Raw genomic sequence first — 23,985 nt, forward strand, 5'->3', positions numbered from 1 at the left:
TTGCAATGGTGAACAAAAAGCATCTCTGTGATTCCTCTAAAATTAAACTAAAATATTCAAATTATACCGTATCAAAACAATATACTGCCAAAAAGTTTTCAGAGCTTTTGGAATACAAACAGATTTCAATTATTTTATTAATTCTACTTAATTTTGGCAGATTGAGGAGAACTGTCACCCTCCCATTGTTTAAACACTTTAACCAGAAGTATCCATAGACTTAGCAGTTTAAATAGTGTCAAACTGAATGACTGTGTCTCCCCAAAATTCCTCTGTTGAAATCCTAACCCCCAGAGTGATGGTATTAGGAAGTAAGGCTTTCAGGAGGTGATTAGGTCATAAAAGTAAAACCCCATGAATAAGATTAGTGTCCTTATAACAGAGAGCCCAGAGAATTCTCTCTCTCCCCTTCTATCATATGAGGAAGTAGAGAAAAGCTATCTATAAACCAGGAAGTGGGCCCTCACTGGATACCAACTCTGCTAGGGCCTTGATCTTGGACTTCTCAGCCTCCAAAACTGTGAGAAATAAATTTCTGTTGTTTATGAGCCACCCAGTCTATGGTATTCTGTTTGGGTAGCAGCCCAAACAGACTGAGATACTGTCTTACCCATTCCTAGAAACCATGGACTGACTTACCTCCTTCATGTTCTTATTAGTGAAATTAGAGATCCTTTTTCTAGGAACATCAATGAAATGATCTTCAATATTATTACAAAAGCTGCGTTTTTTAACATTGTGGGTTTCAGATGCCATAATCTCTTAAATACCTAGACAAAAAATAAAAATAATAAATGGAAAATACAAAAAGCAAAAGAGCCTGATCCTTTCCTTAACACACATAAAAATACAACAGCTCTACGCTATGTAAAAGAGGCTTACAAGTAAAGCAAAGGACACGTGGGCGTACCTCATTTCATTGCACTTCACAGATATTGTGTTTTTTTTGTTTTTTGTTTTAACAAATTGAAAGTCTGTGGCAACTCTGCATCAATCAAGTCTATTGGCACCATTTTTCCAACAGCATTTGTTCACTTCATGTCTGTGTCACATTTTGGTAATTCTCATGATATTTCAAACTTCTCCATTATTATATTTGTTATAACGATTTGTGATCAGGGATCTTTGATGTTACTACTGTAGTTGTTTTTGAGCCTTGTCCACATAAGATGGTGAACTTAATTGATAAATGTATGTGTTCTGACTGCTCCACTGACTGGCTATTCCCCGCGCTCTCCCTCTCCTCGGATCTCCCTATTCCCTAAGACACAACAATATTGAAATTAGGTCAATGAATAACCCTACCATGGCCTCTAAGTGTTCAAGTGAAAGGAACAGTGGCAAGTCTCTCCTTTTAAGTCAAAAGCTAGAAATGATTAAGTGTAGTGAGGAAGGCATGTCAAAAGCAAGAAGGCTGAAAGCTAGGCCTCTTGCACCAGTTAGGCAAGTTGTGAATGCAAAGGAAAAGTTATTGAAGGAAATTAAAAGTGCCATTCCAGTGAACACACGAATGGTAAAGCAAAAAAGCCTCATTGCCGACATGGTGAAAAGTTTTAGTGATCTGGATAGAAGATCAAACTAGCCACAACATTCCCTTAAGCCAAAACCTATTCCAGAGCAAGGCCCTAACTCTCTTTAATAAAGGTTGAGAGAGGTAAGGAAGCTGCAGAAGAAAAGTTTGAAGCTAACAGAGGTTAACTCATAAGGTTTAAGGAAAGAAACCATCTCTATAACATAAAAGTACAAAGTGAAGCAGCGAGTGCTGATGTAGAAGCTGTAGCAAGTTATCCAGAATATCTAGCTAAGATAATTAATGAAGGTGGCTACACTGAACAACAGATTTTCAATGGAGATGAAACGGCCTTCTGTTGGAAGAAGATGCCTTCTGGGACTTTCATAGCTAAGAGAGAAGTCAAAGCTTGGCTTCAAAGCTTCAAAGGACAGTCTGACTCTCTTCTTAGGGGCTAATGTGGCTGATGACTTTAAGTTGAAGCCAGTGATCACTTACCATTCCCCAAATCCTGGGGCCCTTAAGAACTATGCTAAATCAACTCTACTTGAACTCTATAAATGAAACAACAAAGCCTGGATGAAAGCATATGTGTTTACAATATGGTTTACTGAAGATTTTAAGCCCACTGTTGAGACCTACTGCTCAGAAAAAAACATTCCTTGCAAAATATTACTGCTCATTCACAATGCACCTGGTCACCCAAGAGCTCTGATGAAGATGTACAATGAGATTCATGTTGTTTTTATGCCTGCTAACAGAGCATCCATTCTTCAGCCCATGGATCAAGGAGTAATTTTGACTTTCAAGTCATATTACTTACAAAATATATTTTGTAAGGCTATAGCAGAGTAAACTGAAAAACTTCTGGAACAGATTCAACATTCTAGATGTCATTACAAACATCTGTGACTCATGGGAAAAGGTCAAAATATCAACATTAACAGGATTTTGGAAGAGTTGATTCCAACCCTAATGGATGACTCTGAGGAGTTCAAGACTTCAGTGGAGGAAGTAACTGCAGATGTGGTAGAAATAGCAAGATGACTGGAATTAGAAGTGGAGCTGGAAGATGTGACTGAATTGCTGCAATTTCATGATGAAACTTTAACAGATGAGGAGCTGCTTTTTCTGGATGAGCAAAGAAGATGCGTTCTTGAGATGGAATCTACTCCTAGTGAAGATGCTGTGAAAACTGTTGAAATGACGGGAAAGAATTTATATAGAATATTGCCAAACTCAGTTGATAAAGCAGCGGCAGGGTTTGAGAGGATTGACTCCAATTTTGAAAGAAGTTCTGCAGTGGGTAAAGTGGTATCAAACAGCACTGCAGGCTACAGAGAAATCATCTGTGAAAGGAAGAGTCAATTGATGCAGCAAACTTCACTGCTTATTTTAAGAAACTGCCATAGCCACCCCAACTTCAGCAACCACCACCCTGATCAGTCAGCAGCCATCGACACTGAGGCAAGACCTTCCACCAGCAAACAGATTACGACTTGTTGAAGGCTCAGATGATGGCTAGCAATTTTTAGCAATGAAGTATTTTTAAATTAAGGTATGTACATTTTTTTAAACATAACGCTACTGCACACCTAATAAACTACATATAGTATAGTGTAAACATAACTTTTATATGCAATGGGAAACCAAAAAATTTGTGTGACTTGCTTTATTACGGTGGTCTGAAACCAAACCTCCAACATCTCTGAGGTATGAATGTAGTTCTAAGTTATACATTTTTTTTTTTTTTAGTGTTAACACTTATTTATAAAGGAATGCCTTCCTTTTTTTTTTTTTTAATAAAGAGTTTCACTTAATTTTTATTTATTCATTTTTGGCTGTGTTGGGTCTTCGTTTCTGTGCGAGGGCTTTCTCTAGTTGTGGCAAGCAGGGGCCACTCTTCATCGCGGTGCGCGGGCCTCTCACTATCGCGGCCTCTCTTGTTGCGGAGCACAGGCTCCAGATGCGCAGGCTCAGTAGTTGTGGCTCACGGGCCCAGTTGCTCCGCGGCATGTGGGATCTTCCCAGACCAGGGCTCGAACCCGTGTCCCCTGCATTGGCAGGCAGATTCTCAACCACTGCGCCACCAGGGAAGCCCAGTTATACATTTTTTAAAAGCCTTAAACATAGAGGAAGCACAAGGCAGGGGATTCCAGTAAAGTTCTTTCTGTTCTCATTTTTAAGTTGCAACCAGTTACAATAATATGGCATGTACTTTTTGCCAACACAATATGTCAATCTCCCCATTTTCCATATCACTAGCCATATATTATTAAAGTTTATGAAATCAGGTCTAATAGTAGTGGTATCTTGAGATTTGAATGCACGGAAGCCTAAATTTTTGGAATCAAATCACTGGGTCATATACAACCATAAGCAGCCAGGGGAACCAAAATCAGACTATATATATCTGACTTGTTTATGCCCAACCTTTAAATTTTTCTTTCATTCGTGCAGCTAGCTCTCCAAAACTTTCTTCCATCTTTGAAAAATATAACCCACATTCTTTTGTTCCTCCAATTATATCCAAAGGGCAGAAAATAGATGCTGTGACTTCATTAATGTATCAGAGGATATTGGTGACTTTCCCACTTGCACTCAGGTTTCACATAGCAAATTTATTTCAGGTCATGCCCTGAAACCCAAGTTTCTCCCTCATTCTTGTTTTAAACATTTATTGAGCATTCTTTATATGCCAGGCCCTGGAGTTAATGTAGATGGCAGACAGAGATCCTGTTCTAAAGAATCATTTAGGAAGCTTTTTGAAAATACATCTTTCTGGGCCCTAATTTCAGACTATAACTCAGCAGGTATCAGGAAAAAAGCCCAAAGCAATTATATTTTTAGAAAGCCCCACAGGTATTTCTATCATTTAAAAAATTTTTTTATTGAAGTACAGTTGATTTACCATGTTGTGGCAATCTCTGCTGTGCAGCAAACTGACTCAGTTACACACATAGAGACATTCTTTTTTAATATTCTTTTCCATTATGGTTTATCATAGGATATTGAGTATAGTTCCCTGTGCTACACATTAGGACCTTGTGGTTTATCCATTCTAAATGTAATAGTTTGTATCTACCAACCCCAAACTCCCAGTCCATCCCTCTCCCTCCCTGCCCCTCCCCACAGGTTTTTCTGATACACATTCTTAGTAAAAAAAAAAAAATCTGTCTTAGAGAATTTTCCAAAACTATACACAAACACAGGAAATTCTGCAATCAATTTCAGGGTATTTTACGATTTCTTGCAGCTAATTCACGGACAGCCAATCCACTTGTGCCCCCAGGTCACGAAACCTCTAGGATGAGACTTTTAAAAAAGTAAATAAATAATTGCAGTAATAGAATAAGCACTCTGACAGAGGGGCACCCATGCAAGTCAGCAAATCTCCACTGAGGAAAGTCTTCTAGGGCAAATAGCACACTGAGAAAATAGCATGTGTAGAACTGAAAGGCATGAAGCAACATGATTTGTTTAGCAATCTGTTAAGTAGATGCATGTGACTAGAGCTTAGGCTGGGGGTGTGTGGCAGCAGAGTGAGAAATGAGGCTGGAGAGATAGGCAGGAGCTAGATCATAAAGGGTCTTGTCCACAAGGTAAGCTTTTTTGTTTGTTTGTTTTGTTTTTGAAAGAAAGGGGGACTTTCAGTTAAAGATAATGGACTAAACACATGCAATTATTTTTACCTTTCCCTGAAACCCTATTACAATGACAGTAAAGAAGATTTTAAAATTTATTTTATTTATTTATTTTTTGGCTGTGTTGGGTCTTCATTTCTGTGCGAGGGCTTTCTCCAGTTGCGGCAACTGGGGGCCACTCTTCATCGCGGTGCGTGGGCCTCTCACTATCGCGGCCTCTCTTGTTGCAGAGCACAGGCTCCAGACGCGCAGGCTCACGGGCCTAGTAGCTCCGCGGCATGTGGGATCTTCCCAGACCAGGGCTCGAACCCGTGTCCCCTGCATTAGCAGGCAGATTCTCAACCACTGCGCCACCAGGGAAGCCCAGAAGATTTTAAAGGCATAAACCCCATAAGGGCAAAGAATAGAAGATGAGGCAATGGCAACAACATTTGGAAACTGCAAAGCATAAGTGATAAATGACTTAGCAGATCTGAGAAAGCGAAATCCAAAAGCATCAGTGAGGAAAGGTGAAAAGCAGAATCCCCCAAAGGTTCAGAAATTGGCAATACTGAGGACCTCAAAAAGTGGGATAAAGGTGGGCTTAAGAACAAGTACAATGAATGAATATCCATTTAAGACACAGTTAAGAGTCCTAGATCCCCTTCCCCATTTCAGTAAAAAACTGGAGTTTTATTGTATGGAAAATCTAAAACAGAGTCCTTGGGATGGGAAACACCAGGCACAAATGAGGGTGAGAGGAACATATTCTAAACAGGGCGATCAAGTGGAAGTTTACATACTAAATGTTAAGACCTCTAACCTTCTTTCTACCACATGCCTCACAGAGGCTTGCAGCCAGGCTTAAATACTCCAGGGGAAGAGTACAGAAGATGCTTCTTTGGGAACTCTGATCAGTCCCAGAGGAAACACACACACACACACACACACACACACACACACACACTCCTAACAATACTGATATCAGTGATGGTCAAAGTCCCCAAAGAACTTTTTATATCTTGATTATGGTAGTAGTTACCTGTCAAAACTCTAATAGTATGAATTTTTATTTTTTTTTGCATGTAAACATCTCAATAAACCCAACTTTCAAAAAATCCTCAAGAGATAAGAACAAATTGCATCCACGAAACACAAATGAGAAAAAACAAACTGACAAAGACTCTTGGAAATTAAAAATAGGATGTAATAAGATAGCAGAAAAACTCAATAGAAGTTGGAAAAGAAAGTTGAGGGTATCTCCTAGAATGTAGGGTAAAAAGATTTTTTAAAAGAACCTGGATTGGTTTACAGAGACCAACGTTCAAATAAACAGAATTTCAGAAAGAGTACAGAAAAAAGCAAAGAGGAAATCAAAGAAATAATTGAAAACTGTTCACAGGTGAAGGACATGAATTCCCAAATTAAAAGGGCATAGGGCTTCCCTGGTGGCGCAGTGGTTGAGAATCAGCCTGCTAATGCAGGGGACACGGGTTCGAGCCCTGGTCTGGGAAGATCCCACATGCCACGGAGCAGCTGGGCCCGTGAGCCACAATTGCTGAGCCTGCGCATCTGGAGCCTGTGCCCCGCGACGGGAGGGGCCGCGATAGAGAAAGGCCCGCGCACCGCGATGAAGAGCGGTCCCCGCACCGCGATGAAGAGTGGCCCCCGCTTGCCGCAACTGGAGAAAGCCCTCGCACGAACCGAAGACCCAACACAGCCAAAAATAAATAAATAAATAAATAAATAAATAAGAAAATCCTTTAAAAAAAAAAAAAAAAAAAAAGGGCACATTGAGGGTCAGCATTGCAGATGAGAATAGACCGACAAGGCACATTGTCACATTTCAGAGCACCAGAGAAACCAGAGAAGGTGAAAATACACAATAAACAAATAAACAAAACCCCCCTAAAATCCAAACCAAGTCACATACAAATGATAAAGGCACAGAACAATGCCTTCAAAATTCTTAGGAAACCTGAAATTTTATATCCAGACTACTCACCACCTGAGTGCAAGTGTAGGAAAAAAAATCTTCAGAAATTCAAAATTCCAAAAAAAATTCTTCCTGCAGCAATCTGAGAAATAATAAAAATGAGAAATACAAGAAATGGACAGCCAACAGGAGAAATGAGAAGGGAATTCTCATGATGGTTATGAACAAAGATCCCAGGATAAAGGCTGTGCACCAGGAGTACACGACAACAATTGGAGCGGGTTAACAGACTGTAGGGAGAAGTCGTTACATAAATGAAATTGATTTATAATACCTGGGGCTCATTAGAGAGGAGATGGAGAGAACTGAGGGAGAGTCACAAGGCAGTGGCACATGTTTCAAGTGGCAAAAGAAAAGAATTGTCAGCCCAGAATCTCCTATGTGGAGGAAATATCCTTCAGAATGAAGGAGAAACCAAGACATTCTCAAATAAAAGGAAATTAAAGAAGGAATCTTAGAACATCAAGGAGACAAAAAGAAAACTATAAGGTAAATTATGTTTGATGTTTGAAGCAAAAATTATAACACTATCTGATGTGGTTCAAAATATATGTAGAAGAATGTTTAAGACAACTATGTTGTAAGTGGGGAAGGGCAAAGGGACATAAAGGGAGGTAAAGTTTCCACACTTTACTCAAACTTGTAAAATGATGCCATCAGTAGACTGTGATAAATTACAGATGTGTAACATAATACCTAGAACCATTGCTAGAAGCTACTGCTACTGTTTTATTAAGAAACATACTAAAAACTTACTATAGATAAATTGAGACGTAATGTTTAAAATGTGTTCAAATAACTCATAGGAAGGCAAGAAAAAAAGAAAATAGAGAAACAAAAAAATGGAGAGAACAGAAACAAAAAGTAAAATGGCAGAAATATATCAATAATTCCATTATATATGAATGGTCTGAACATATCAGTTAAAAACCAGAGATTGGGGCTTCCCTGGTGGCGCAGTGGTTCAGAGTCTGCCTGCCGGTGCAGGGGACACGGGTTCGAGTCCTGGTCTGGGAGGATCCCACATGCCGTGGAGCGGCTAGGCCCGTGAGCCACAGCTACTGAGCCTGCGCGTCTGGAGCCTGTGCTCCGCAACAAGAGAGGCCGCAATGGTGAGAGGCCCGCGCACCGTGATGAAGAGTGGCCCCCGCTTGCCGCAACTGGAGAGAGCCCTAGCACAGAAACGAAGACCCAACATAGCAATCAATCAATCAATCAATAAATCTTTAAAAAAAAAAAAGAAATGTCTGAGGTCTTTAAAAAAAAACAACAACCAGAGATTAGCAGAGTAGATTAAGAAACATGACCTAACAATATGCTGTCTATAAGAAATTCATTTCAAATATAATGATAAAGGAAGGTAGAACATAGAAGAAAGATCTTAATAGATCTTTAAAAGTTCTCATCACAGGGGAAAAGAGAAAGTAGTAAAAGGAAGAAAAAGATGTTTCATGCAAATATTAATTTAAAAGAGTCAGGACTTCCCTGGTGGCGCAGTGGTTAAGAATCCGCCTGCCAATGCAGGGGACACGGGTTTGAGCCCTGGTCTGGGAAGATCCCACATGCCGCGGAGCGACTAAGCCCCTGCACCACAACTACTGAGCCTGCGCTCTAGAGCCCATGAGCCACAACTACTAAGACCTCGTGCCACAACTACTGAAGCCTGCACACCTACAGCCCGTGCTCCACAACGAGAAGCTATTGCAACGAGAAACCCGCGTGCCGCAACAAAGAGTAGCCCCCGCTCACTGCAACTACAGAAAGCCCATGTGCAGTGACGAAGACCCAACGCAGCCAAAAATAAATAAATAAAATAAATTCATAAAAAAATAAAAAATAAAAATAAAAGGGCCAAACCATCAAGAAAACATAGCAATCTTAAATATGCACACACCAAACAACACAGGTGAAAAAATACATGAAGCAAAAACTGACAAGGCTGGAAGTTATAATTTGAAATTGGCAAGAAATAGCAAAATTCCTCTGTTAAAATGCACTATGCTTGCAAGTTTATAAGTTTGAAAAATAAAGAAAAAAGAAGAAAAGTAAATGAAAACACCAAGAATAATTAATTTTATGATTTCATATCAAAAGGCACATAGTTGTAATTTGTCATTAAATTAGCATAACTAATTTTTTTATTGTCACTTTGTTTTGCTACTATGTAAGTTAATCAGCTGACATAATCATAGAATCAGAGATATTTGAAATGGAAAACATAATTAGTAAAATAATTCATCAGTACCTTACATTCCAAGATCTCAAAACTGTTTACCAGTCCTCCTTAACCAGTGTAGAATATTCTGGTCACCAACACAGGGGCTCGTAAAGTTAGGCAAATCTGTCTTCCTTTTGGACTCTGAAATAAGTTTATTGCGGCTAAATTACAGGTAAAAACATGGAGCCAGAGGATGGGATCAGCTTTAAAGTCAGCCTAGAAACATAGAAGTCATAAGCTGGAGCAGCAGTTCTCAAACTTTAGCATCTGAATCATTTGTGGAGCTTCTTATGATGCAGATTGTTGGGCCCCATCCCCTGAAAGACTGAAGTGGGGCCTGAGACTCTGCATTTCTAACAGGCTCTTGGGTGATGCTCATGCTGCTGGTTTGAAGACCTCACCTGGGAACTACTGAATTAGAGTTCTCTCTGAAAGCTTCTCATTAAATACTGTAGTGCTCATTGTTTTAAAGTTGTCCAGATTTCCATTCATTAAAGCCAGTTCCATCCACCATATTCTCTTGTTTATTTTACAGACATAACGTATTTACAAAGAAAGGACAGGACCTGACCTACAGTCAACTCTCAACTGTGTGTAGTTGATCAGTCTTACAGATCTTCTGGGGTAAAAATTTCATTGAGATCTAATTTTATTTCTCCCTCACCTTTCTCCTAGCCTTATTCCTAGACTAGAATGTAAATTAATTTTATTTCAGGATAAAATCAACAAAGTTGGTCAGATAATCTGTTTGAAGGAATACATATGAACGAAATACTGTTTTGGTTCATCTGTGATGTTGCTTCTTTCCCTTGGTGATCCAGTGGGGAACGTTCTTAATCAGTTCTGTCTTTGGGTCCACTATTACTTCTCTGGAGTGGCACCCTCTTTAAATTCCCCTTTTGAAAATAAAGACATTTGGCACATGGAACTAAAGTCTATACATATGGCTAAGGAGTATTCTAAATCCAAATTCATACAATTTCATCATAACTTCTAAAATAATGGGGTAAAAATTATTGTAATGTAGCACTATGGTAGTAACTTAGAGTGGTTCCAAAGATAAGAAAAGCTTCCAAATTCTTTTAAGAAGCCAGTATACCAGTGTTATTAAAATATAATAAAGATTGCACAATAAAACTGTGGACCAATTTTACTGATGAATATCAATGCAAAAGCCCAGATAACATCACACTGTTGGTGAGACTGTGAAAGGATCCAGTCACCTTGGAAAACAGTTTGGCAGTCCCTCAAAAGTTTAAAAATAGTTACCATATGACCATATACATCCAAAAGAAATAAAACTTGTCAAAAAACTTGTACACAAATGTTCATAGCAGCATTATTCATAAGAGCTAAAAAATGGAAACTATCCAAACATCCATCAACTGATGAATGGATAAATAAAATGTGGTAAATAAATAAAATCCATACAATAGAATATCATCCAGCCATAAAAATGAATTTTTGTCCTGATATATGCTCAATCATAGATGAACCTCAAAACACTATGTTAAGTGAAAGAAAAGAAGCCAGAAATGAAAGATCACATACTGTATGATTCCATTTATATGAAATGTTCAGAATAAGCAAATCCTTAGAGACAGAAAGTAGATTAGTGGTTGTCCAGCACTGCTATAATGGGTATGGGGTTTCTTTTGGGAGGTGATGAAAATGCTCTAAAATTGATTATGATGGCTGCACAACTCTGTGAATATACTAAAGGTCATTGAATTATATACTTTAAGTGGGTGAATTATATGGTATGTGAATTAGAGCTCAATAAAGTTTAATTGTTAAAAAAAATCCTGAGATGGTTGAAAGGAGAAATAGACAAATCCACAGTAATCTTGGAGAATTCAATATCCCCTCTCAACAACTGACAGAACAAATAGAGAGAAATTCAGCAAAGTTATAACACCATCAACCAATAGGATCAAATCAATATTTATAGAATGCTCCACTAACAACAGCAGAATAATTATTTTCAAATGCCATAGAACATATACCAAGATAGGCTATATCTTAGACTATAAAACAAACCATAACAATTTGAAATAATTGAAATGATGCTCAGTATTGGTAATTATTAGAGAAATGCAAATCAAAACTACAATAAGGTATCACCTCACACCAGTCAGAATGGCCATCATCAAAAAGTCTACAAATAATAAATGCTGGAGAGGGTATGGAGAAAAGGGAATCCTCTGATACTGTTGGTGGGAATGTAAATTGGTGCAGACACTATCTAGAACAGTATGGAAGTTCCTTAAAACACTAAAAACAGAGTTATCGTATGATCCTGCAATCCCACTCCTGGGCATATATCTAGAGAAAACTATAATTTGAAAAGGTACATGCATCCCAATGTTCATTACAGCACTATTTACAATAGCCAAGACATGGAAGCAACCTAAATGTTCATCGACAGAGGAATGGATAAAGAAGATGTGGAATATTTATTCAATGGAATATTACTCAGCCATAAAAAAGAATGAAACAATGCCATTTGCAGCAACATAGATGGACCTAGAGATTATCATACTAAGTGAAGTAAGCCAGACAAAGACAAATATCATGATATCGCTTATAAGTGGAATCTAAAAAAAAAAAAAAGATACAAATGAACTTATATACAAAACAGAAATAGACCCATAGACATAAAAGACTTATGTTACCAAAGGGGGAAGTGGGGGGAGGGATAAATTAGGAGTTTGAGATTAATATATACACATTACTATATATAAAATGGACAACCGGGCTTCCCTGGTGGCGCAGTGGTTGAGAGTCTGCCTGCCAATGCAGGGGACACGGGTTCAAGCCCTGGTCTGGGAAGATCCCACATGCCACGGAGCGACTAGGTCCATGTGCCACAGTTACTGAGCCTGCGTGTCTGGAGCCTGTGCTCCGCAACAAGAGAGGCCGCGATAGTGAGAGGCCCGCGCACCGCGATGAAGAGTGGCCCCCACTTGCTACAACTAGAGAAAACCCTCGCACAGAAACTAAGACCCAACACAGCCATAAATAAATAAATAAATAAATAAAAATTAAAAAAAAAAAATTAAAAAAAAATTTAAAATGGATAACCAACAAGGACCTACTGTATAGCACAGGGAACTATACTCAATATTTTGTAATAACCTATAAATGAAAACAATCTGAAAAAAAAATAGATATGTATGTATAATGGAAACACTTTGCTGTACACCTGAAACTAACACAATATTGTAAATCAACTATACTTCAATAAAAAATATATATAAACACATCAAACTCCAGGATGCCAAAAAAATTAAAATAAAAAATAATCAAAATCATATAGAGCATGTTCTCCAACTACAATGAAATGAAACTAAAAATCAAGAAAAGAAAAATAACAGGAAAATCTCCAAATGCCTAGAAACCAAACAGTGCACTTCTAAAAAGTTCATGGGTTAAAGAGGAAGTCTCAAGGGAAATCAATAAAATACACTGTGCAAAATGAAAATGGAAATTTAACATATTAAAATTTGTGGGACACAGCTAAAACAGTGCTGAGGGAAATTTTTAGCACTAAAATGCATAAAGAGGAAAAGTCTTAAATCAATAACCTAAGCTTCCACCTCAAGAACCTAGAAAAAGAAGAGCAAAATAAACCCAAAGCAAGCGGAGGAAGGAAATAATAAATAATAGAAATCAACAAAACCTAAAACAGAAAGACAACAGAAGAAAATTAACAAGACAAAGAACTAGTTCATTGAAAGGTCAAAAAAATTTTCAAACCTCCAGGGAAACTGACAAAGAAAAAAGAGAAAACACAAATTACCAATATCAGGAATGAAAAGGAGATATCACTATAGATGCTACAGACATTGAAAGGATAAGAAAATACCACAACCAACTCTACAAACATAAATTTGACAAGTTAAAAGAAGTGGGCCAATTCCTCAAGGAACACCACAACTCACTCAATATGAAATAAGCAACTTGAATAGCCCTGTAATTATTAAGGAAACAATTCATAATTATAAAACTCCCCAACTAGAAATCTCCAAGCCTGGATGATTTTAATGGAAAAGTCAACCAAATGTTTAAGACTGAACACCAATTCTACACAACCTTTTCAAGAAAACAGAAGAGCAAGGAAGACTTCCCAATTCATTTTATGAAGCTAATATATATTATCCTGATGCAAAAATATGACAAAAAAGCACAAAAAAGGGAAAACTACAAACCAATATCTCTCAAGGCTATAAATAAAAACTCTTAACAAAATATCAGCAAATGGAGTTCACAATACAAAAAAGAATTATACACCACAATCAAGTGGCATCTGTCCCAGGGACATGCTTGTTCAATATTTGAAAATCAATCCATGTAACCCATGATATTAACAAGCTAAAGAAGAAAAGTCATATGATCATATCAATTGATGCCATAAAAGTATATGACAAAACTCAACACCCATTCATGATAAATACTCTCATTAAAATAAAAATAGAGGGAAACTTCCTCAACTTGATAAACAGCACCTACAAAAAACCTACAGCTAACATCACCCTTAATGGTGAGAAACTCAAAGCTTTCCTGCTAAGATTAGGCACAAGGCAAGTGTGTCCCCTCTCATCACTGCTCTTCACCATCATATTGGAAGTTCTAGCTAATGCAATAAGAAAAGGAAATAAAAGATATATAGATTGGAAAGGGGGAAAAAAAACTTTGTTCACAGATGCTATGATCATCTATGTAGAAGCTCTGAAAGAACAGACCAAAACAAACAAACAAAAAACCCCCAAACCTTTTGGAACTAGTAAGTTATCACACCAAGGATGCAGAATACAAGGTTAAAATACAAGTCAATCACATTCCTATATATCATTGATGAGCAAGTGCAATTTGAAATTAAAAATACATTACCATTTACTTTAGCACTCCCTCCCCCACCTAAAAGTTCTGAATTCAAACTAGGTATCTAGGGAAATTGCAATGGTAGTCAAAACTTTTCCCTCTCAACAAAGTAAAAATGAGTAAGATACACAGTCAAAAAGATGAAGATAAATGTCGAACTGTTTTAAGTCTCTATGAAACTAGAGAGACTAGAAGAAAATACATGAGACGAACTAGCTAATTCATTTTCTCTATTCTAAGAGATATGAATTAGGCATACATTTAAAAAAATACAGTGGGCAAAGAACTGAGCACTGCTTTGAAGAGATTTCTAAAACCTACTTACTAAAAAAGAATTAATTTGTAATCTGATACAAATATATTAAGAAAGGTGTCTGGATTTATGGGAAATAAAGTTCTTCTTACAAGTTTCGAACAGTCAATACAGTATTTAAAACAAATAATTGAGTCAATGAAGCAAAATGATGAAAGGAAAACAAAGATGATGTTCTTGCGCTTAAGAAACTTACTCTATTAGAGACACATGACATAATCACATGACAGTTATCTAATTCTACCAGGCTGTATACCTCACATAATATACAGACTAAAGTTATAGAAAATTAAGTTCTATATGAGTTCAAAGAGGGATTTAGCGTATTTCTGAAAACCACCATGATTAGGAAAGGCTTGGGAACAAGCAAGGCTTAAACTGGACTTTTGATAACAGATTGGATTCAGGTAGGAGGAACTGAGAGCTTAAGGAAAAATACCAAATATCTCAATATTGTACAAGATTACAAGGTGGAAGTAACTTGGTTATTTACCAGTATAGGCATCCAAAGAATAAATTTAAATCCACTATATACAACAGGCATTTACTACAAGGTGCCTCCCTCCATCTTTTTCTTATACGAAGATGCTAAATTAAAGAAAGTATTTTTAGCATCCTGAGTTGGATTCAAGTTACATTTTCCCATAGAAATCCAATTAATAGTACTACTGGATCAGCTCTAAACAGGCTATTAAGACCTCAGCTTGGAAACTAATCACCTATTAGAGTAGGCCTTTGTTTCTGTCAAAGATGTAATCTGATTACTAAACAACCAATAAAAAGTCAACTTTTTGGAATCCAACTATCAATAAACCTGGAGTTGTCTCTATCACAAACAAACCTTAAGAAATAAAAGTAATTGGAGGAGAGAGGTCTCAATGTCATTCATATTTTTAAAATAAATAAATACAGTAGAATGATAATTGAAAGCGTAATAGTTGTAAGCTGGAAGTAACGGTCCTGTTTCATTAAGACTATGACATTTCTAAAACAGTAGTATCTGGTTTAAGATCCTAAAAATTTTTAAACAAAAAAATTTACTACAGAATAGTAGTTGGAAAACTAATTTTGAAAGCTTAAAATGGGTAGTGTGACAATAACAACAATTTCCAAGAAAATAACAGTTACCATCATTTTATCATAGAACTACGGCTGCTTTATATTGAGTTACCTCATTTAATCATCAGCACAATATCTGATGCAGAAATTACAATCCTCATTTTATTTAAACAAAATAAGGTTTTGGGAAGGTAAGTAACTTGGTCTAATGTACCAAAGCTGTTTTATGTTTACTGAGGCCTAAATGTGCCTGATCAGCGGATGATGGATTATAAAATTTCTCATCTCAAGGAAGGCTCTGTGTGTTTGCTGTACTCTGTATCTGAGGAATGCTTTCCCCTCATATATTCTTATGGCTTTCTTCCTTACAACATTTTTAGGTTCTTGCTCCAATATGCCCTCCTCAGAGTGCTTTCTCTGACCTCTCCTCTCAAATAGCACCTACTTTCACTTCTATCTTCTCACCCTATCCTATTTTTCTTCATAATATTTACACTACTAGACATATATTATTTGTCTGTTTATCATACGTCTTCTCCACTAAAATGTAAGCTCCATGAGGAGTGGGATCTTGTCTGCTGGTTCACTGCTATATTCCCTGGGCCTAAAACACTGCCTGACACATAGAAAGTGCTCTATGTGTATATATTGAATGAATTAGTAAAATTTCCATTCTATACTATGTAAAAATGATAATTAGTTGAAACAACTTTCACCTTTAGTCTTTAGCCTAACTTTTTCATAGCAGACTACCAGAATCCTTTATCCACAGATTTAACCCTGTTTATTACACACAAACCTGTGTGTATGTATATATGTATTAAGTCTGTAGATTTGAATATTTTTTCCTCTAGAAGATAGCATTTATTTATTGATAGTCTGTCCCCCTTTCATATGGGAAAAATATTCATCTCTTCATAGGCTAAAACAGTTTTTTTTTTTTTTTTAGTTGTGCCACACAGCTTGTGGGATCTCACCTTCCCCAACCAGGGACTGAACCTGGACCATGGCAGTGAAAGCCTAGAATCCGAACCACTAGACCACCAGGGAACTCCCTAAAACAGTTTTTTAAAGAACAAGGTTGCATTTTTTTAAGAGTGAAGGATTTAACATCATTAGAAAGATGTCAAGTCAAAACGACAATGAGATATTACTTCACAACCACCAGTATGGCTACAACAAAAATGACAGACAGTGACAAGTGTGGAGAAGGATGTGGAGAAACTGGCACCCCCACATGTTACTGTGGGAATGTAAAATGGTACAGCTGGGCAGTTTCTTAAAATGTTAAATATAGACTTACCATATGACCCGGCAATTCCACTCCTACGTATTTACTCATGAGAAATGACAGTTTACGTCTACGCAAAGACGTGTATGCAAATGTTCATGACAACATTATTCAGAATAGCCAAAAAGCGGAAAGGACTCAAATGTTTATCAACTGGTGGATGAATAAACAAAATGTAGTATATCTGTCTGGAACATTGCTCAGTAACAAAAAGGTATGAAGTACTAATACATGTTACAATATGCATGAACATTGGGCTAAGTGAAAGAAGCCAAATACAAAAGACCACATATTGTGTGATTCCATTTATATGAAATGTCCATAAAAGTAAAATCTATAGAGACAGAAAGTACATTAGTGGTTGCCTAGGGCTGGGTTGGGAGTGGGAATAACTACAAATGGGCACAAGGCTCTATGGTGGGCGATGGAGGTGTTCTAAAATTAGATTTTGGTTGATAACGGCACAATTCTGTATATACTTATAAACAGTGAATTGTACATTTAAAAAAGGTGAATTTTATGGTATGTAAATTATACTTGAGTAAAGCCTTAAAAAAGGGAAGGAAATTATCACAGTTCTAATAGTTAAAGTCTCATTACAAAGGAATTTTTTACACTACAAATTCCATTTTGCTTTATGTCTTATGCATTTGGTAGTACCTTTCTTGGGCAATAACATAGGATTATCCTTTTCCCCAAGAGCATAAGATAGTGCTATTCAAATAGTTTAAAGCAATTATTGAGGCTTCTAGGTGTTTTCTAAGTGCCATTTGATAATACACACAAAGAGAATAATCTGCAGTGGGATTAAGAGTGGTTGAAGGCAGTGATTACAGAAACTGGAAAGGACAAATCTTTTAATGAAAACAGAATAAAAGAAAACAAGGCCTTAAGAGAATAAAAGCAAGGGCTAGGAGACATTGAGAAGAGAAAAAAGTACTAACTGATAACTATTCTGAATTTGGATATAGTGCATATTTTCTTAAATCAAGACATTAAAGTGATTGCTTATGGGTATTTTCTTGAGAAGGTAGACGAATAGTGGCATGTAGAAGGAGTTGGAGGGATGAATTCCCTTTATATAATACTTATCTCCTACTAGAAAGATGAAAAGGTATCTATTCACATAATCTATTACAATGGCTACCAAATCAAAAGATTAAATAGTTCTAAGTGTTACTTAGATAGATACTCACTATCTACTCATGACAATGAGAAAAGCTCATCATACAGAAATGAAACATGTCTGGACTTTTGTCTCTAATAAGTTACAGCTCAAGATCAAATTAACTTAAGCTTTCTTTTTACATCAATATACTACAGTACATCAATTATTTGCACTGTATTTAACTCTGCAATTTCACTAGGCAATTTCATTCCTTGCCTTGGAAAGCAAAGCATGGCTATACAAAGAATTATAATATTGAATAATTAGTATTCCTGGTATCAGTGATTCTCTTCCAATCACCACCATAGAGTTAACTCTCACTATCACAAAGGGCGTGAACTGTATTCCCTAAGAGTCTTGAGGCTGAAAACTGACCACTATTGCATAGTAATAAAATATATAAGTAAAAAAAGAGGTTTTAGAATTTAAAGCTTCAGCCTAATTTTTTGAGAGATCAAGTAACTTGCCCAAAGACTCTAACTAGGTTAGTGACAGTGTAGGGCACAGAATCTATGCCATTCTACCACATCTCTGTTTTCATTAATTGAATCCAATTCATTCCCAACTACAATAAAGTGAACATTTTCAGTCCTGAATAGCCAAAAAAGCCAAATAAGATGAGAGTGCTACTTTTCTGAGGAGATGACAAGAGCGGGACAAATGAACGTAAACTATAAGGGAGCCCTACTTTCCATCCTTCCCTCGTCCTATAAGGGTAACTTTTTCTTTTCTAGCGCCCATCAGGGAATTTATAGGGCTTAAGGACAAATCATAAGTTTCCCCATGACACAGCTGCCCCACAAAAAATGAAAGGGAAGGATGAACGTGGACTTTTTCTCTCAAGAATTTCAGTGTAGGGGAGAAAAATAGAAGGTAAAGATGAGATTTTCTGGGGCAATCTTTAGGGCCTGGGGATACTGATTCTTTCCTCCAAAATTCAGCTACCAGCCTCTCAATAAATGCTTTGCTATCTGTAGCACTTAACATGAATAATGGAATTTGGATCAAGTTAAAAAACAGGGTGATAAAAAAAGGAATTGAGAATGCCAAAGCTGACTCAAATGGGATCAGTGCTTACAATGGAATATTAAAAACACTATTTTCAGAGAATGTCTTGTGAAGTGGAAGAAAGTTCAAAAATTAACACTATTATAAAAAGCAGTATAGAAAATTGAATGTACAGTATAATTCTGGTGTTTCAAAAGCTGTATGTATATATATAATCAATCCATTCAAAAGAGCGCTATCAAAACATTAACAGAAGTTATTTATTGCTGGTGGAATTATAGGTAGGTTTTTTTCCTTCATTTACACATTTCTCTATTTTCTACAATGAACATGAACTATTTTCATAATCTGAATACTATTCTAACTTAATGAAGTCACCATCTTACAAAAAGCAGCTAAATTATATAACTACCTTATAGTAAAAAAGTGAGAAAGGTGTAAATGCCAAAACATAGAGGTAACATTTCTAGGGAAGAATTTATTTTAACTTTTCCAAAATTAGGGCAACTCCATCTAACTTTCTCAATTCTCGCCTTCTCACCTCACTTGGGACTTAGCTCCCACACACACTTTTATATCTTCAATGTCTCCCTTTGAACTGATTCCTCTCCTTCTGCTTTCAAACTTGCTCAGGTTTCCCCTCTCAACTCCTATACTCTTTCTCTACTTCTCTTTCCTGCCAAATTTCTACAATGAGTGCTTTTTAGTTTCCATTTTCTTTTTAACCCTTTATAACCTTGTTTTTACCCTGCCCTCTCATCTGAAAAAATTGCATCTTCAAGGTTACTTGAAGCTATAAGGGAGCCTTTTGGAGCATTGATGATGCCCACTTAGGTCAGCCAAGATAACTCTACAGACTTTGCTCATTCCTCATCACCATTTAGCTTTTTCATCCCTTCATCTTTCCCACCCTCAATCTTTCTGATCACAGGACACAGCACTATCTTGACTCTCCTTGTTCCCTTTCTCCTTTTTGGTTCCTTTTCCTTCAACAACTCTCCTCTCTACACTAAAATTGGAAAAATATGCTTTCATAGCTTCAGTTATTTCTGTAGACCCAGACTCTCCTCTAACTTCTATGCATCTGACTTCCTGATCTGCCACTGCTAGGTCCAAGTCAACACATCTAGAACAAACCCCTTCAATCTCTTCCAACATCAGGACAACTAGCTGCTCCTCCTAGCTACCAAATTTTAAATTACTGGCATCAAATTTCTCTCAGACTAGAAACCTAGGAGTTATTTTGACTCTCCTCTCCTTCCTTCCAATCAATCACTAAGTCTTCTTGAATCTTTCTTCAAAATATTTCACGGATCCATTTGGACCTTTCCTTTCCCAGTGTCAAAATGCTAGCCCTATCGCTTCAAGCCTAATTACTATATGAATTATTTGATTTTCCTGCCTCCAGTCTCTTCCTGGTTCCTATAAATCAACCTTTGCAAGCTGTGGTATTGATGGCAAAATCCCCAAATCTCTAAAAGGTCCCTCCTGTTTACTACAGAATTTCCTAAATTATGTTTAGAGTATCCACATAGATTTTAATTGATGTTTTACTCTCTTCACATAAGTTTAAATATACTAGATGTTAAACTGCTTCTTGGAAATTAAATACATTAAAAAGGCTCTGAGGAGCCTGCGTAAGTTCATTTAACTCTGATTCCCAAACTTAGCCACCATCCTACTTTAAAAAATTTTTTTAAATTTTGACCAATACATATAAAATTAGAAAGATGCAGAGGTACCAAGGAACAGAGTTTGTGGAATTGATTTACTACATCAAGACTAAACTATCAATAGTTATCTAAATATCGAAGACCTCCATAATCAGGTACCATGCTATCAGAGGTTAATACTTTTTTTTAATTATGAAGGAAGTTGAGCAAAACATTCCGTACTATTTTTTTATATGGGGGAAAGGGAGGTTTTTTGTTGAGGAAGGGAGGTTCTATTGCAATGGTGTTAATGAAAGAATGGTAATATCATTAAAAATAATAGCAGCCTTTATCAAAAGCTTACCACATGCTAGCCATAGGCATTGTAGTTATATCATATTATGCCCTTTCTATAGACGAGGAAACTAAGGCACAGAAGGATTACATAATTTGCCTAAGGTCAAACAGCAAAAGAGCGGTAAGAGTCAGGACTGGAACCCAGGCATTCTGTCACCATTGCCTCCACTCTTAACCAATACACTATACTGTCTCTCAAGTAATATGAGATATTAAGGGTAAATGTGTAGATAGACAATGCAGGTTTTATCACTTTTAATCTCATGATTTTTGGCAAATCATTTATTCTATTCTGAATCAGTTTTCTCAAATGCAAAATGAGATTGTTGTGAAGATCAAAATAAGACTACATGCAAGTTATTACTGCTGTTATCATTCAAAATATTTATATAAAATATAAATATATACAACTCTGGTATTCTGGAAGGCAAAATTGACAACACTATAGAGCAATGAACTATGACCATATCTTGTCACTCAGTTTACAACAGCCATATAATTTATCATCCAAACTAGGACATATTTGAGAGTAAAAGGAAATACTATTAAAAATTACTCTGGGTCAATAGACATAAACCAGGTTTATCCCAAGCAAATTGGGATGCACTGTCACCCCCAACCTGCCCCAGTTAAAATGTTTACTTTCCTAGATTGATTTTCTGTATCAACTACTCAGCAATAAAAAGGAACAAATTATTGAAAAACATGACAACATGAATAAGTTTCAAACACATTATGCTAAATGAGAGAAGACAGATTCAAAAGGTTACATACTATACCTCATTTTTATGACATTCTAGAAAAGGCAAAATTACAGGGAAACAAAAATATCAATTTCTTGCCAGAGTCTGGGAGAAGGAGATGTTGACTCTAAAGGAAAAAGAGGGTACTTTTTGTGATGAAGGACATGTTCTATATCCTGTGGTAGTTATATACAACTGTGCATATGTCGAAGCCCACGTAAATAATACCTCAGTAACCTGACTTTAAAAAACTGGAATGCAGAGCACATGTCATTAATAGCTTTTCACTAGGTTCCTTGGACACTCAGAACTCACTTGATGGAACTGAGAAATATGGCTCGGGGCCCACATCCATTCTTTTTTCTCCAAGAAATTGAGGTCCACACTTCAGGCCTAGAGGTTCCAGAAACCTTCCTCAAAGCATTTGGAATATATATGTGTTTTGACAGATGATTACTAAAGCCTCCCCTTCTGGCTTTCTCTTCATTCTACTAATCTATGTGGGCTGTATCCGGCCCTGAGGACACAAGATGCCCTTGGTGCCCTCCCTGAGTGATTATGTGAGGTGAGTACTCTCACTGGGAGGCTAGTGGGAGTTAAAAGCTTACTCTGCAAAGGCCTCAAGCCTCCTCCTGTCTCACTCAGCTCTCTAGAAAACTTTCTGCTCACTATGCAGTAGGAATCACAACTCATTATTTGGGTGAAAAATTAGAGACTCATCAATCTTAAAAGGCTAGTGTAGCTAAAAGGTTAAGTCAAACAGACCCATGTTCAAATTCTCAGCTTTCTCACTTAACCAACTACATGAACATCAGAGCCTCATTTTACTGATCTGTAAAACTGAAGATGTTTTACTCCTGCCTTACTCCAAAATAAGAAAACTTGCAGACACAGGAGCATGTAAATATATAAAGCAAGTATTAATAGACATAAAGGGAGAAATTGACAATAATATAATAATAGTAGGGGACTTTAACACCCTACTTACATCAATGGACAAATCATCCAGACAAAATCAATAAGGCAACAGTGAGCATATGAATATAATCACAATCAAAGTATACTAGTATTTTAAGGTTCATTTTTTTAGATGATTAAAGGAAAGAAAGCATACGTATTTAATTCAGAATGCATTTACTGAGCACCTACTATGTGTCAAGAGATTAATAAGTGTATGCCTTATTTCTCAAAAAGCTCATAGCCTGGTGGGAAAGAAAGCCAATAAATATAAAACAATAAGTGCTATACAAGAGAAACAGTACAGGTTGCTAAAAAAGCATTAGCAGTACATCTAATTTGAGGAGTAATGAAATACCCAGAAATGTATCTCAGGTTACACTAGATTTGAGTCCTGAAGATAAACAGGAAATTGTGAAAATGAAATGAAGGAAAGCTCCTATTAAGCAACCATAGTAAAAAAATAAAAACTCTTATGTACTCAAAAATCAGAATCTAAAGCTTTCCTTGCCTCCATATTTTCAGTTCTTCTCCAGAAATGGTTGTTCAATTTGAGCATGAATAGAAAGCAAAAAAAGATACAGAAGCTGATGGGGAACTTTATAATGGATAGACCAGGTTGACAACATCCAAATCACTAACCAACTTTAGCATTACAAAAAAGGAGACAACCAGACATTATATGCCTCGTGATGATGTGATACATACAAGAGGAAATACTATACAACACTACTATTAAGTATGCTTGTCAAAAAATCTAACCTGAACATAATCAAGCCTCAACTACCTGTTACCAACTACCAGTTTAAAGGAAATACACTAGACAGAGAGGAACCTGCTAAGCACTACCATGAGGATGTAATTATAAAAAATCCAGATTACAGGGCTTCCCTGGTGGCGCAGTGGTTGAGAATCTGCCTGCTAATGCAGGGGACACGGGTTCGAGCCCTGGTCTGGGAAGATCCCACATGCCACGGAGCAGCTGGGCCCGTGAGCCACGGCTACTGAGCTTGCGCGTCTGGAGCCTGTGCCCCGCAACGGGAGGGGCCGCGATAGTGAAAGGCCCACGCACCGCGATGAAGAGCGGTCCCCGCACCGCAATGAAGAGTGGCCCCCGCTTGCCGCAACTGGAGAAAGCCCTCGCACGAACCGAAGACCCAACACAGCCAAAAATAAAATAAATAAATAAATAAAGTAGCTATAAAA

General features: G+C 37.0%; 1 protein-coding gene across 3 annotated transcripts in view; it reads right to left on the reverse strand.

The window, feature by feature from the left end:
• The window catches only part of KATNBL1 (katanin regulatory subunit B1 like 1), a 58,152-nt gene that overhangs the window by 16,230 nt on the left and 17,937 nt on the right, over window positions 1–23,985 (reverse strand). For all 3 annotated transcript variants that reach the window (XR_009007579.1, XM_028166066.2, XM_057543422.1), the window contains exon 2: window positions 640–770. Coding sequence is in view for 2 of the 3 variants with exons in the window: in XM_028166066.2 (XP_028021867.2) it covers window positions 640–756 (117 nt within the window). In the remaining variant the exon portion in view is untranslated. The remainder of the gene's footprint in view (window positions 1–639; window positions 771–23,985) is intronic.

Source organism: Balaenoptera acutorostrata, chromosome 3 (assembly GCF_949987535.1).
Source record: "Balaenoptera acutorostrata chromosome 3, mBalAcu1.1, whole genome shotgun sequence".
NCBI classification, from domain to species: domain Eukaryota; kingdom Metazoa; phylum Chordata; class Mammalia; order Artiodactyla; family Balaenopteridae; genus Balaenoptera; species Balaenoptera acutorostrata.